Raw genomic sequence first — 17,047 nt, 5'->3', positions numbered from 1 at the left:
ATTAGCTAAATTCTACTTTAGTTTCGAATTAAGTGTCTGTTTTAATTTGTAACTAAGGTGAACGGATAATATATTTAACAAAATAAATTACTTATTTTTTTATAATAGCAAAATAAAATTAAAATGGAACATATATAAATATTTGGTGACACCTCTTTTTATTCATCATAGACAAATAAATAAATTTAGGCATCTCTATTCAATTCAAATAAATGATGAAGCACATAATTTATCAAATCCCCATAACATAATAAAGAAGTTAGTAAGTTTGGTAAAAGTTGCATAATGCACTCAAGAAAGTGAATTCACAGAGAACTCAAGAATAAAGAGAAATTCATTAGAAAAGTCTCAATAGTGACAAAAACAAAATATAGTCACCTAAATGTGACAAAAACATCTGTCCACAAGAAAATAAACGAAGAAAATATGTTGAGAAAGAGAAAAAAGAAGCACAACAACGATAAAAATGATAAAAGAGAAAAAATATAAAATAAAAAATAAAAAAAAAAAATAATAAGATAATTTTGTCATTTTAAGTCTTCTTTGTTGATAAATTTTTAATATAATATCTATGTAGTCATTCTTAATAAATTGATTTTTTTGTTAATTAAAGTCTGTTGATGGTCTTTTGACACTAATCTTTCCAAAAATAATACACATGTACTGCACAAAAAATATCAGCAAAGTCCTAATTATGAGAATGGGGCCCATTTAATTTATTGCCCAATTCTATGGCCTGTTTCGAAAGACTGAACTGTACTGGGAAAGGCTAACAAGCAGAAGACCCAACTTAGAGAGTAAGAGTGATGCACCCAACGTTTGGTTTAGTAGCAATTATGTTTGTCTTGTTAGAAGGTACACTGGGTTCAAATTTCAATTGAAGTTGGGTGTTGTTTAAAATTTGACCAAAAAAAAAAAGAGAGTAAGAGTCGTGAGTAATTTATTGACCAACAATAAATCTTTAAATAAAACTCAATACCACAGTGGATTATTGGGAGATACTTTAGAAACTAAAGGAAAAAAAAAATAAGGGGAAAAGACTAAAAAAGAGAGCATCGCACCTAGTTGCAAGTTGTTGAAAAATGAGAGATTGATTTAGAGTGAAAATTTGATAGTTTGTGAGTTGTGAGCCACTTGCATTGGGCATCTCCCTCATTGATAGATAATTTACAAGTTTCATCCCCTTTTGGCTACCCAACAAAGCGTTTAGTACAAAGGAATTAAGTAGATATTATTACTTGAAAAATAGTTTCTATCTACTGTACTGTGTATGACAAAAAAAAAAAAAGATATTATTAAGAGGAAAGTGCCAATACAAATGGTTCGTTCACACTATAGAGTAAGACTCCCAAACCACCACTTATTCAGCGCTGCGTGCATGCATTTTATTCTGGTGGATCAACTCAACTATTTCATATTTCATTCATATCTATCTACTCATAATATCTTCAGATCCTGACAAAGTGAGGCGGCACATGCATGTCCCTAATAAAACCCTCCTTTAAAATTATCTTAAGGTGGAAACTCATGTTACATATAAATTTAGTCAAATTAATTTTATGTGAAGTCAATTATACACCTAAATTTTTATTTTATCTTAAAGAATAAGTATAAATGTATAAATATATAATTATTTTAAATTTTAATTTTTTTGTTAAAAAATATTACTTTTTAATTAAACTCTTATTAAAAATATTGAACTTAATTTTTATGTAAGTATTTAATTACATATCATTATATCATTAAAAATAATTAATTTTTAAATTTATTATTTAAAATAAAGAAAGAAAATTATGAATGAATGGTTATGTCAGTTATTATACGAAGGTAACTAACTACTCATTTCTGAAGCTGAAAATATCTTCAAGTGTAGTCATTGTCCATATTGTGTTCTTCGTAACGATTTTTGTGAGCTGAATTGATTGCTATTATTATTATCTTCTTCTTCAGAAATCTAAACAAGTGAAGAATCGATTTGTGTGAGTAATATTAGTTGAAGAAGTATGAGTTCGTTGACTCCAGCACCTTCTTCTCTTTCCAGAACCTCCTTCTTCGCAATTCCCTCTGCGTTCTCCAAATTCCAATTATGCCCTCTCCCTTCAGTCCCTTCTTCTTCTTCTTCTTCTTCTCGCGTTCTGTGTCGCGGTGGATCGAGCGTGCAACACGTGGCCACCGACTTCAAGCTCGTATTGCACGATGCTCTTGACGCTTCTGGAATCGACACCACTCATGCCAGGGTATATTCATCTCTTCATTCTTCTTTCAATCTACACGATTGTTTTCATTTTTCTTTTTCTTTTTTAATTTACTTTACGATCATTTATGCGATATGTGTAGAAAATTGTTATTTTTGCTGAATTGAAATCTTGTTAACAATTAACGTTACCTATATTGAAAAATTTTATTAGTTTTTATGTATTTTTGATACAATATATATTTTAGAAATTTAATTAACAAAATATTAAGATTAAGATTGTGGAGTTTTGGGATTTTCAATGTCAAATTCTAACTAGAATCGTTGATGGTTAGTTTCTTAGTTTTTTGGTGTTTAGTTTCATGTTTGCTGTATTGTAAGCTTTTACAATTTCATGATGGAAAATGATGATAAAAGCTTGCACTAATGTTGCTTGACAATTAAGTTATATGGCACTTGGTATCTGTATTTTAAATTGAGAAAAGAAGATTGAAGCAATGATTGTTCAAAGCCTGAAGGATTGAACTGTCTGGTTTAGTTTAGTTCTTAAAACACTGACATCAAGTTTCAAACACACAATAATTTCATCAGTTTCATTGTTGATGTATGAGCAGAAAGCCAGGGAGGAGTTCTGCTCACAAATTCGGAGATTCACCGAGATTGAGAAGGAAACTAGCATTTGCATTAACAGGAGTGTTGATTTGGGAAGAACGGCTCTCTATATTGCCGCGGAGGATGATTCTCTCGTATCACATTCATCAGTTCCCCTTCCTGTGGATGCTTTCATTTCAAGATTAGATGATCTTTCAATGGACTATTGTCCTCACTACAAACCTGAATACGATTCATCTCCTGAGAAGTTCTTAGAGAGCATAGAGAGATTTCTATATGTTCACAAGGTATGTACTTTGGTTCCATATTGTAAGCTTTTGCTTGATTCATTACAGGGAGAGTTTCTTAGTGATTTACAAAAGCATAAATTGATGTTTCAACCAGATCAGCATGATAGTTTGGCCAGTTTGATTCTCACAAATACCACTTGATGAGCAGAACATGTAACTATAAAATTGAATTTATAGACTCTGCATTTTTCCTTTATGGCATTTCTTTAGCTGACTCACTTTATTGTTGAAGGGTTTCAGCAGAGCCAACGAAAATCTGATGGAGTTACGGCCACTATATCTCCACTCAGTATGATTTATATCCCTCTTATTTACAAGTTGTTACTAAAGAGAAAACCTGTTGCTGCTTTATCATTTGATAGATGTAATGTGTTTTGGGCAGGTTTTGACTCACCGTTCAGGATCAGCTGTGATGCTGTCACTCATATACTCAGAAATTATGAAAATGCTTCGTTTGTGGGGCCTTTTATATTTTGATGCCGAAATTTTCTTCCCTCATGAATGTAACTTGCACTTCACTCTATATTTCCTCTACAAACAAATAATGGAAATATAAAATGTTTAGATTTTCTCTAGTACAAAAATTGGCACAATGTTGATGTGTGCGCGCCTCTAAGTCAAAATCCACGCTAGAAGTGTAGAGTTCGCCCATCTCTCATTTGCATTATGAATTTCATTACGCCTTTTGGTTCATTGATTGGAGAATTGGGAATGACTGCATACCTCTGACCCACGTCATACTCAACAATGATGGAAAACTTGTGTAAAAGGCATCTTTTATGTAAATAACTTCAGCATATGTAAACTCATGAAGCTTCTTTCACACCCTGCCATTTGAAGTCTATTACTTTTCGGTTAATTTTGATGCGGTGATTTAATGTTTTCTGCCATCCTAGTTTGGATATCTGTCGATGTAGTTCTCGTAGCCAATTTCTAACGTTAGACATGTGTGTTAGCCTATATGTGCAGATCTTAAGTAATGTGAAGCGTGATGATCATAATAAGGCACTTATGTTGGCCTTTCTGTGCAGGTCTTAAATAATCTCAAGCATGCATTCTGGCCTTTCCAGCATGATAGTAACAAGAGTTTATTCTTAAGGGCAGCACATGCTGCTAACTGTGTCGACAGATCGGATTTTGTTGGAGAAAGGTACCTCATATTATGATATTCCTAACTGTTTTTGTTTCTTCCATATCATTTTATGTAAGTGCTAATTGGAAAGTTTGTCAACTGCAGTGGATCTCAAATTGCATCAGCTAAGGCTGCTCAACATAGGCTGGATCGAGGTGTTTGGACCAGCGTGCGATTTGGGGACATGAGGCGTTCATTGTCTGGTATGCATTTGATGCAGTTTCTCTCTATTGTTCTGCAAAATTAGCAGAAAAAATTGAAACAAATAAAGTAAAATCTTCAATTACCAATATAATGAAGATTTTAATAAAAGAATTCATGCTCCAAATAGGTGATTAGAATAGGACAGGGCAGGTGCGGGTGCTTTCCTAATCAAACATGACAGATGAAAATGAAAATAGGAAAACCAATCAATTCCTCTGATTTGAGTTCACTTGCACAAATTTATCTTCCCATTGTCCTAAGATGTGGATGTGTGGTGTGACCAATTTTGTGGCTGTTGTTAACTGCTGGTTGATGTAGTTTGCCATTGCTGCAACACATTTAAAACCTTGCTAGGACAATATTTCTCTGCATTTTCTCCAGTTTACTTTACTTAGGGAGGAACAATAAATTATCCTGGATGAAAGTTTTGAATATTTTGATTTAACACCAATCATTTTCCCCATTCTTTCAGCATGCGAACGCCTTATCCTCATGAATAATAATGATGCGAACGAGTTCAGAGATTACAGCATTCTTCTCTATCACTGTGGTTTATATGAGCAATCACTGCAATACCTGAACAAGTACCAGGAATTGAAGGTACTATTAGCAATAATATGCAATGCGCAAATAACTTCTTCCTTAAGTAGACACTGACAAATTTAATTTACGGAAGAAAGAAATACGCCTATGGCCTTCTAAAGATAAAGAAGTTTTGACAAAACGCCCCAAAGTTTAGGCCGAAACAGGAGACTTTGGGGCATTTTATCAAATACTATTTGGTTTGTGGCGGCCACAGGTGAATTTTTTCTGAGGGTTAAATTGTCAGTTTATAATCTTTCGAGGATTAAAGTGATAGTTTAGTTTATTCTAACTGAACAAGGTTTGCACCATTCCAACTTTTTTTTTATTCTAACTGAACAAGGTTTGCACCATTCCAACTTTTTTGCAGAACTTGCAAGCTGAAGTGAATTCATCGGACCCTCTTAGCAGTCTCGAAGACGATGCGGCGGATAAACTGATGATGCGCTTGAACCTCATCATGATGGAACAAGGTTGGAGTCAGCCAACTTACGCCAGAAACTTCCTCGGTAATAGCTCTGAACCATGGTAGCTAGTTCCTCATCCAACTCAGACAGCATCATAGAAGAAATGGCAACAAATTTTGCTGTTATCTTCTACAAACACCAACATAAAAGCGCCGTCGGCCCGTCGCAACTCTTGAAATTAACAAAATTTTCCAAGAAATCAGGAGACACTGTCATAATGGAATATGAGAGTAACAACCTTGTAATTAAAATGATCATATACTTTTGACTCACCTATTTTGCTTGTAAAAGTAGAACTTAATGTATATAGACAAATAATATAAACAGGGTATGATTTAATGCATATTATATATTGAAGGTGAATCTATATGCGTAGCAGATCCTCTCATATTTCTTGTTTCTGTTTCAATCTCTATCATCAAACTCAATGTGGAGACTGAAACATGATAGAATAACATAAAGAGGATCCAAGAAATTGAAAGTGATGATTGGATTATTTGTTAAAATTGGACAAATTATTAAAGAAACACACTTAAAACCTTAAAAACTCAACTAGAATTTATGGAAATACTAAACAGACAATAGTAATCCAAGCTTCTTTGACAATAATATAGATATTATAAAATGCACAGTTTATTCAATCAACACCTATAGCATTATCTAATTCATATAATCAACTTGTATGTAGTGAGATAAACAAATCAGCATTTTGTTATATATGTATCATATAGGGATGGCAAAAACCCGCACTTAGCGGGGATTATCGCGACGGGAGTTTAGAAAATTTACTTAAATGCTCTTATATATATAAATTATGTAAATAATCTTAATTTATTTTATTTTAATTTGTATGTTAAAAATTCTATGTATATATTATTAAGTTAAATTTGTGTTTAAATTATATTTTATTTAATATATTTGATTGATTTATATTAGATTTTATTAAGGTTGTATTAATTTTTTTTAATTTTTTTAAAACTTAATATCCGTAGTTATTTCCCCTGTAAGAAAAAATAGACAGAGACCCATAACTGAAATGGAGCAAGAATGGGAGACATTTTGCTAGAGAGGGACAAAGTGCATAAAGAATCATCCATTACCATCCATAAATTCACATATGTGCTGCAATTAAGTGTATTTAGGATGTTATAGAATCAAATGTAATTAGGATATCATAATTTTAAATCTAGATGTAATTCTACTTTATTTTGTCCAAACAAAAATGAACTATTCTTTAAAGGGATCGTTTATGGTCGAAAAAGTAGTTGTTGATTTTTAAAGGTTCTGTTTAGAATATATTATGATTATAGTTGTTGCTTATGTTGCACATAAGAATAATGAGTATATCTTCTCAATTTTTTTTAAATTGTTTAATAAGATATAATTTTTTATTATTTAATATTTTTTTTATATGTTATTTTTTGTCTCTAAAAGATCCTATTTTACCGAACAATTATTAAAAAAAATTGAGATGATATCTTTTCCATAGAAGTGCTATTTCGTAGGTATACCCCAAAACTTTTAATATGTTTAGGATCCCATGTGATTAAGTAAATACATGGCTGATGATAATGGAAACCACGTTTGAACAGGTTGGCAACGGAGTGGGTAGGGATGGATTTTTTCTTTATTCAATTCCGTTTCGCTCTACAATAATCTATATAGAATTCGCTCTTTTTCTACTTGCAGGTAATAAAAAGGTGAACCCTAATCCGTTTTCGTAGGTATCCGTCCCACCCCTCTACTCGCCCCATAATTATTAAAATTCAATAAATAAAATTAAATTTCAAAATTTATATAATCATCATCACGTACATAACATAAATTAAAGTAAAATTTTAAATATAATACAGTGTTATTAATTATTTTACTAATGATTTTACATATATTACACATATTATATATTAAAATTATATATTTTATATATAGGGATCGAGTATTACCTAAACCCGGTCCTGCTTGTCCCGTCCAAGAACCCAACCCGCTAAAAATCCGTCCCGAGCGGGGTTAGTACTCGTGGGTTCGGGTGGTATTGCCATCCCTAGTTCCCTACATTTGAAAAGAGTGGTATTATGTGGGCTTGAAATAATTTGTTGGGCCGACGTTAGGCATGAATAGTAATGTTGATAGGCCCATGAAGTATTAAGTTCATCCCTGTATGAAGAAACTGGACCGGTGATAAAATTGGAGGGAGGGGGAGTTGGGGTGGGTTTGTGGATTTCTCTTTGCTGGGCCTAGGGCCCTCTCTCACAGGAAAACACAAAGAGAAGTGTTCCTACTCTGTCTTTCTCTTCGTAACGTTGATGCTATTTGGACTTTAGCTTATAATCTCCACACCACATCAACAATATTAATTATAATTAGTTGGACTTTAGCTTATAATCTTTTCCTTGCATCGCTCAAGTGCTCAACCATATTAATTATAATTAGCTAATCTTCTCAAATTTTTATTTATTGTTATATATATTCAAGCACAAACTTATTGGTAAACATACTCCTATGGGTCTATGACCACAAGCCAAAAAATTAAGAGAATAATAATAATATTATTATCAGGTAAAGAAAGCCTAATTATGCCACATCACTGTCAGTCCGGTTGGCCAAACAAAAAAGAGGGGAAACTTTTATGCATTGGAATGACTAATTAGGTACCAAAGCTAGTGTTTCATAGACCCAATAGGGGGGCCTATTTTTCATTCTAATAAGCCAAATCTATATACAGCGGAATAGGGATAGGGTCAGGTTTAGATTAGGGTTAGGCTGTGATCTTGACCTACATACACTCTCTCTCGCACTTCATAGATTATAGTCTGGTCCACGTACCCTAATATTTCCATTATTTTTTATTTATTAATTTTTGTTTTAATGAAGGATTTAGTGCACTTTTTCTTTTTAGTGTGGGAGAGAGAAGAATGTATCTCCTAATGATGAGAAGAGAAGTGTTTAACTTTGTTATAGAATATACAAATCTGATTTCTCTTATTTGTTTTATTTTTTTTTTCAAATAATCACAAATCGGACAGTTCGATCTGTGATTTTGAAAATTAAAAAATTTTAATGTTAAAATTGGACCGTCCGATTTTTATTTTAAAAAGTAAAAGAAAATATAAAATATAAAATGGACTCTGCGATTTATAGTTTTTTTTTAAACAAATCAGACCCGATTTGTAGTTTATTTTTTTTTTAAACAAATCAGACCATTCGATTTGAATAAAATACCATATAAAAAAAAGCACCTAAATCTTTCAATAACAATGTATTACACATATATTTAACCAATATAAAAAAAATTAGCCGGATTTAGTGTGTTAAATAACCTAAAGCGATGATCACCTAAGAAGTCCTATGTCCCCCAATTTAATAACATGAGAGAATGGCACCGTTGATCCACCACCAAAATCTATTAGCACTTTCTTGTTTTATTTATCCATGATGTTTCGGATTTTCATAGGAATTCATCATGATCATTGTTTGTGCTTGTTTTATCGGATGGACTCATGGTTCAAATTATTATTTAATCCACTATGTTCAATGGGATTATCAAGAATTTTTTAGTCAATCTGCCATTATTATCTTTTTTTTTCTTATATATATAACTTTTGATATTTTTATTTTATATATAAGTGGAGTGGTAATACTATAATTTTATTCATGAGCATTTAATTTGCTCCAACACAATTTAAAAAATTTGTCGTTTTATTCACGGTTGAATAATTTTTTTCTGTAAGTCTAATAGAATTAGAGAATTTTTATATCTCTGTCATTTATAAATAATATAATTTTTTATACATTATTTCTAATAGATTATCTAATATTTAATTTTAATTGATTAAATTTTTTTATAATTTTTATTTTTTATTAAAGACAGAGAAATTTAAATTCATAATCTCTTAGATGAATATAAAAAAATTATGTCATTATTTTTTTTAATTGATTAAATTAATGAAAAGAAAAGAACGAAAAAATTAAGAATGATTATGTAATTAACTAATTATAACGTAGGGAAGGAAAAGGTTCGAAAAGTGGTATTAAGGAAGACTAAGAAAAAATCATTTATTTTTTTAATAATTATATTAAATATATACTAAAATTAGTTATTAGTATAAAATATATATTAAAAATAAATTAAATTATATGTATATTTATATACAAATATATGATAATTAATTTTAATGACGAAATTTAATATATAAATATCATTTTTGTTTTTCCAAACTTTTAGTAACATTTGCAACAATAATAATAAGTAGAAGCTTAATTAGATGTATACAAGTGTACTATTAAAATTTCCACCGCAAGAATCTTCAATAGGATACTACCCATCCCACCATGCCTCTAGTTCATAATTAATTAGTTAAATGTACAGATATGTAGTTTCAAAGAGGGCATGGAAAAAAGCTTCAAAAGAAAAAACTATCATCGAATATTTTACTCATAATTGCCGAAACAAAATGAGTTCCTTATCAGGAACTTCTTTCCCTTAAAGGGAGGATATTTTATTTTATTTTATTTTATTTTATTTTATTTTATTTTTCTTTGCCTCTTTGTTTTGATTTTTCTTCGATTTGCAACAAAACAGAAAGCCATTATGACTTACGAGGCTTCAGCAGAAACGAATCCATACAAAAACGCGCAAGAAAACACCTAGGCCTTCACCTTTATTTTTGCTAAGATTAATTAAATTATTCATTTTGTATGTATAAACCAAGATCACAATTTATTTTTAATAATCAGGATTTAAAATGTAATAAGCAGTTTCCATGATTTTGTCTTTTTAATTAAAGCTATTTTTAAGATTGTGTTTGTTTTGTAAAATTTGAATTAAATGAGAAATTGAAATTGAGTATTGTATTTAATAATAAATTTTTAGACACAAAATTCATTTTGTTAATATTTCTAAAAAATAGAAACAGATAAAACTGAAATTTCTAAAAAAAATTAAAATTTTAATAATATTTTTTTAAAATATTTTTATTTTTTACTTTTTTATTTTAAATTTATTCTCAGTTTTTATGTTCATTTTAAACCAAACTTCATATTAAGATATAATTCAATCTAATATATTTTACGTCAAAAATAATACAAAAATTTAATTTAACTTTTATCTCTTAATTACTGTTTCTCAGTCTAATATCCCTTTTAAATGTAGCATACAGGATAACAATTTTAAGATCGGATCCCCTAACATGCTATGTAAAAATTGTCTAAATAAATTCAGCTTATCCGTCCTTTTCTTTTTTATCCCACAATGAACAGATTTTACTGCATGATCATTGCTTTATGAGAAACAATAATGTGTCACAAAAAAAAAACAAATAATGTATGCTTAGTTTTTTTCACATTTTATAAATTATTAAGTAAAATTGATATTTATTATTATTACATTGAAAATAACTGATTTTTTTATTAAATAATAGGAGGACATATATTGTTACCTTCGTAATTAGTAAAATTATTATTTGAATAATATTACACATTTAAATTTTTTTTATTAATTAAGTTTAATTAAATTGGTATAATATAATAAAAACAAGTTATGACTAGCATTATTTTAAATTTTATTATTTAACTTAGTTAAATTTGATTCATAAAAAAATTTAAATATGGAACATTATTTTTCTTAGTATAATATTTTTTATTTTATTTTTGATTTTCATTATTTTATATTAAATTTATGATAAAATAATTTTAAAAATAACATNTCATTCATTTATTTAAGTATATGGTGCGAATTTGAATTCTACCTTATATATATAGTAACCTATTAATTAAAGGCAAATCTTTAAATAAAATTTTGATCGAATTAGTCCATGACTTACTAGATATGCAACCAAAATTCAAAACTTACGATCTATGATCCACGGACACTGACACGGATACGGGATACGCCGACACGTGAATTTTAAAATTTTATAAGACATGGGATACGTATACATATAAAATATAAAGTATTTTTTAGATAAATCGTAATGATATTTTAATATTTTATTGATATTAGAATAGAAAATAATTTTTTAATTAATTTTAATGTATTATTTTAATTATATCAAGTATTTAAAATATTTTTTATTTTAATAAATAATAATATATACTATATCTAAATTTATTTCAAAAATATATATTAAAAATAAGATTAAATACACTAATACGTAATGATATTTAAATGTTTAAATATGTCTAAACTGAATATGTGATAATATTTAAGTGTGTCCATGCGTATTTGAAAAATAATTTTTTGCTTTTTATTAAAACACGGTTAGACACAATAGACACACGAATTCGACCAGTGTCGACGAATACCGTATTCAAAATATATCTGACACACAAACACCACAACTCAATAAAATATCTGTACTTCATAACTTACAATCAATTTAAATTGGTCTGACTCAAATAAATATTGAGATTCGAATCTTATTTCATATATACAATAACCCATTTATTAACCACAAATACAAATATACAATGAGCAACACCAAAAAAGCAAAATATATTTGATTGTACAATTTTAATAATAGTTAAAAATTATATAAAAAGCACAGGTAGCATGAATTCTCCCAAAATATAAAGATAACGATCTCTATCCATCTAGAAACCTGTAAGTAAGTGGGACTTACAGTGTCAGAGAAGAGAGAAAATAAAAAGAAAAAGAAAAAGAAGGCACATACCCTTTTTTTCTGAATGGCTCTGTTAAGAAAAACATCCATCACTATGGCAGATTCAAACCATACATAGATCACGTTTGCATCAAAAGAATCGAATCTCACCTTCTCTTCACTCTTCACATCTGCATATTCAACACAAACACCTCATTACTCATTATTAATCCCAAAATCCTCTAATAACAACAACAAAATGAGTATGTTAGGCCTCACAGACTTGGTTTTCATAGCTCCAAATCCTTCTTCTCTTCACCACCATCGCCAACAACAACTGATGTCAACGGAAAACGACAACAACAACAGCAACAACAACCCTCTGAGCGTTGGTTTCGGCATTTTTCCACTCTTAGCTGCCACGCCCTGCGTTCAGGTAGTTCAGAATCAGAGCAATGAGGAGGCGATGGAAGATTCTGGAAAGAAGAAGAAGAAGATCGACGAAGATGAAAATGGCAGTGAATTTAGGGTTTGTACGGACTGTGGAAACAGAGCGAAGAAAGATTGCGTGTACAGACGGTGCAGGAGTTGTTGCAAGGGGCGGGGATATGACTGTACCACTCACGTGAGGAGCACGTGGGTGCCTGCTCTAAAACGCCGCGAGCGCCACGTGGCGGTGACTGGTGGTGTTGGTGGAGAAGCTGCTAATAAGAGGACAAAGAACAATAATGGATGCGCAAGTGGAAGTGCTACCTCTCATTCTTATACTTCCACCAACTCTGATTCCTGCTATTCTCATCAAGGTCATGCTTTTTGCATTTGCTTTTTTCCTCTTAAATTCCTTTGCCAAAGTTTAGTTTATGGTGAAAACTTAGGAAGTTATGTGTAGTTAATTTTACGTAAAGTTGTAAAGTTGAGAGTGATAAGCTGTTAAATAATTTAAATAATTTGTCTAAATTTTTATCTAAGAAATTATAAATTATCAACTTTATATGAAATTAATTGGGCATAAATTTTTACTTTTAGTTTATTTAATTTAATCTTCAAATTTTTTCGTGATTCATTTTAGTTCGTGACTCATGAAAATTAGGTCACAACTAACGTACCTCACGAATTATAAGTTTGGAAATTAAATTTAGTAAATTGAAATTTAGTAGACTAGTTTGAAGTATGCATGCAACTTCAAGCACTGATTTGAGTATTAATTATTTTACAACTTTTAATATAATCATGTGAAATAGATTTAGGTACAATTAAGTTATAGTTGAGAATTGTTAGACAATATAATTTATTTAAATTATCTAATGATTTTCAATTATCAACTTCAAAAGAAAACAACTCTAAGTAAGTATTGACCGTTGAAATTATTTGTGAAAAAATGTGTTGCTCATAAAATGAAGTTTTTGCGACAATATTTATTAAATAATTTGATATATTTGACTAAATTATTATTTAATAATTTTTAATTATTAGTTTTACAATAATTTCATTTGAGTGGTTATCCAATACTATTTACTTAAAACCGACGGTTATATGAAAATGATTTTTAAAATCGTTGAATAATTTAGTATGTTTGACTATTAAGTATTGAATAGCCAAATACTTAGTATTGAATATCTACTATTAAATTTATACAAAATGTTGGTAATTTTTCAGGTACAATATAATCTTTTATCTGAAGGGACAATTTTACATGTAATGTTATTAATTAATTTACACTACAAAAAATATGTCGCCAAAATGTACATTTCATTGAATATTAATTGAAATTAAAATTGAAAATATTGGGTTGAATTTTTCACTCAGATGCTAGGTTCAAAGAATCATTACCAGGTCATGTTCGTGCACCTGCTGTGTTCAGATGCCATAGAGTCTCAACGGTTGGAAATGGTGAAAATGAATTTGCATATTTAGCAACGGTTCATATAAGTGGCCATGTATTCAGGGGATTTCTCTATGACCATGGTGTTGATCCCAAAAATACAATAATGCCCTCCTATGCTTCAGAACTTCAACTTGGAAACAACTGCATTAGTAATGGGAAGAACAAGGAATGTTCTTCTTCTGCAATTGGGGTTACAACCAATGAATATGATAATCTCTATTCTGCTTCTGCTGCTAGCTAGTTCAACATTGATTTAAGGTACATACAAAGCTTTATTCAATGCAATTTTCTCTTTTTACACTTTTTTTTTTGTGATAATCCAAAATATTTATTTAAATAAACCATACACAATTTAGAGCCATTTACACTTCCATTCAATAGAAAAAGAAAAGAAGCAAGTGTGCATTATTTTCCATGTCTTTGTCACATTTCCACTACATTACATGTGTTTTCCATGCTTTACACATCAAGGGCATAATTTTGGGACATTATTGTCTTTGTCACCATTTTTAAGATAAAAATTTAAATAAAAAATAGTAAGTTTTTCACTTTTTCTACTTTTCTTGCATAGTAAGATTTTCACCAATTAGTTATGATTCCCCCCATCACTCACACCAAATTATTGCAACTAATTGGGAGGCAATGTACTCCAAAAAATGGTTTAATTACTTAATTTAACATTATGCTTTTCCAAGTTTCCATAGTGTAACATTTTTCTTTTTTTCTTTGGAGAAGAAAAGGGTGAAAAGCCAAAAGGGAGTGATGAACATGATTATGGAATGAAATAAGTGGCTGCAAAAGCATAGTGTAGTGTCATGTTGCTAAGTTTTAACAATTTTGTCCTTTATTTTGTTATTATAGTATTATTTTATTGAATACCTTCTACTTAAGACTTTAGGGTGAAAAATATCAGTGACTTCCCATAATGAGGCCAAGTGTAATTGCAATCATCTTTCTTAGAGGTGTTCATGGATCGGATCCGATCCGCATATCCACGGTGTTTATCCGAATCCGATCTGAAAATTGCGGATATGAATCCGATCCGCAAGGCTTTCAGATCGGATCGGATCGGATCCACACATTAATCAGATCGAATTGCGGATTTTGTGTTGGTATCCGCGTATCCGCAAAAATAAAGAAATAAATAAGTAAATAATCTTTTTATGTTTTATTTCAACTAATAATTATCATATATGTTGTATTATTTTAATTTATTATTTAAAAAAAATATGTTTAATATTATTTTAAGAGTAAACATATTTAAAAGAATAGAAAAAATAAAATTTATTGATATTTTTAATAAAAATAAGCTTTTTTTAAAAAAATTTTGCGGATATATCTGATGTTGATTCGCAAATGTGCGGATCGGATCCAACCTTAAAAACTGTGGATATTGGATCCGATCCGATCCGATGATTTTTATGCGGATCGGATCAAAATTTTATCCATATCCGATCCGATCCACGGACACCCCTAATCTTTCTCCAAATTGTCCCTTTTGTAAGGGCCTTTTATTCTCATTGTCTAACATGTATTTGCCTTCTATTTCATTGTAATAATGTTTCTTTTGTTATTTATATTGTTCAATGCCTTAAAGTTGCTCTTTATTGTTTCTTTTTATATATGGTTTTAGCCCCTAATTATCCTATTTTTTCAAGATGTGTCTAAAGTAAATAGAAACCTCAAGTGTAGTAATATATGCTTTTGCATCATTTATCCTATAATTAATACTAATTATAACTAAACCCTGTGTGTTCAATGACAGGTAATGGATCAACTTAGGGTGTCTCCAAATGAAGTTAGTTTCATTCTGCAATTTTGCTAAGTGGTCAAGTAATTATGTAAATTTCTCTCTACAAAATATAAATGTTCATATGCTTGTATAAATATGACATGTCCCTTTTCATATCCAATCCTTAATTAAATATTTTACTTTGATCTCATCTTTATATTATTATTATTTAGCTGAATAAGCTTTGAAATACTATAAAAAATTGGACTTTTTCAATTTAGGTTTTCAATTTTTGTTCTAATTGACTTTATAAATGTTAAATATTGTCACGTACCAATATTTTTTAATGTAACATATAACTGATTGATGACATAGATTTCTGCTTATTACTACCTTAAACATCACCTATAACTAAACTATGGGAAAATGATGGCACTAACCTAAACCACAAACTTCGAAAATTATAGGATTAAAAACTATATTTTTTTCCTTAAAAGGAAACAATATTTAACAACTACTAATCCCAGATTTTTTAGAGGACTCAAAACTTAGTTAACTTTTTCTTTTTCTTTTCTCTCTCTCTTTTCAAGGTGTTCATGATTAAATGAACCCCTCCAAGAGACGTTAAAATAAGGGTAAAAAATCCAAATGAGCCAAGGGAAGCTCATTTTTACTCAAATCCGCCAAAACAAATTTTGATACATCAATCCACCAGAACACATTTTTATATAATTCGAATCAATAGGATTCGAATTAGCTTTGCACATAATTCGAATTGATTCAATTCGAATTATGATCAAATACTCTTCACACGTAGTTCGAATCAATTAGATTCGAATTAGGCATGCAAGGTTCGAATTATATCAATTCGAATTACATGGAGTACGTGGCTTAGGGGAATTCGAATCGAGTTGATTCGAATTACAAGTGAATTCCCTATAAAAAGGAGTTCGAATTAAATTAAATTAAATTAATATTTAAATTGAATTTCTTGTAAAATTCTAATAATTTTAATATTTAAATTAAATTTTAATATAATTTTTAATATTTTTTTTTTCAATTTTAAATGAATTTAGTGTTATTTCAAAGTTAAATGTGACATAATAACTAGTATATTTAAAAATTAATATAATATTTAATTTTAGTACGTAAATAAAATTGATCTATTAATAATTATTAATATAAAAGTTTCTTATTAATTATTTAAATTAGATTTAATAGTAAAATAATATTAAATCTGTTTAAAATTTTTTAAAATTAAAATAGGCTATTTAAATTATTAAAAAATATAATTTTTAAATATACTAGTTATTATGTCACATTTAACTTTGAAATAACACTAAATTCATTTAA

General features: G+C 29.4%; 2 protein-coding genes across 2 annotated transcripts; both read left to right on the top strand.

The window, feature by feature from the left end:
- Nucleotides 1-1,865: 1,865 nt before the first annotated feature.
- Nucleotides 1,866-5,848, top strand: LOC107471645 (uncharacterized). The gene is made up of 8 exons (XM_052255739.1): nucleotides 1,866-2,237; nucleotides 2,809-3,093; nucleotides 3,329-3,385; nucleotides 3,479-3,599; nucleotides 4,102-4,246; nucleotides 4,334-4,431; nucleotides 4,905-5,032; nucleotides 5,385-5,848. Exons 1-8 carry the CDS (start codon nucleotides 2,004-2,006, stop codon nucleotides 5,544-5,546), a joined length of 1,230 nt encoding a protein of 409 aa, XP_052111699.1. The 5' UTR covers nucleotides 1,866-2,003; the 3' UTR covers nucleotides 5,547-5,848.
- A 6,413-nt stretch (nucleotides 5,849-12,261) lies between these two features.
- On the top strand, nucleotides 12,262-15,903 carry LOC107472019 (protein LATERAL ROOT PRIMORDIUM 1). The gene is made up of 3 exons (XM_016091592.3): nucleotides 12,262-12,880; nucleotides 13,884-14,220; nucleotides 15,728-15,903. The coding sequence occupies exons 1-2, from the start codon at nucleotides 12,337-12,339 to the stop codon at nucleotides 14,201-14,203; spliced, it is 864 nt and encodes a 287-aa protein (XP_015947078.1). The 5' UTR covers nucleotides 12,262-12,336; the 3' UTR covers nucleotides 14,204-14,220; nucleotides 15,728-15,903.
- The last annotated feature ends 1,144 nt before the right edge of the window (nucleotides 15,904-17,047 follow it).

The sequence above is a fragment of the Arachis duranensis genome, chromosome 10 (assembly GCF_000817695.3).
Source record: "Arachis duranensis cultivar V14167 chromosome 10, aradu.V14167.gnm2.J7QH, whole genome shotgun sequence".
NCBI classification, from domain to species: Eukaryota; Viridiplantae; Streptophyta; class Magnoliopsida; order Fabales; family Fabaceae; genus Arachis; species Arachis duranensis.
Note: the sequence above shows the minus strand (reverse complement) of the source record. Positions and strands in the feature narration are given on the sequence as shown.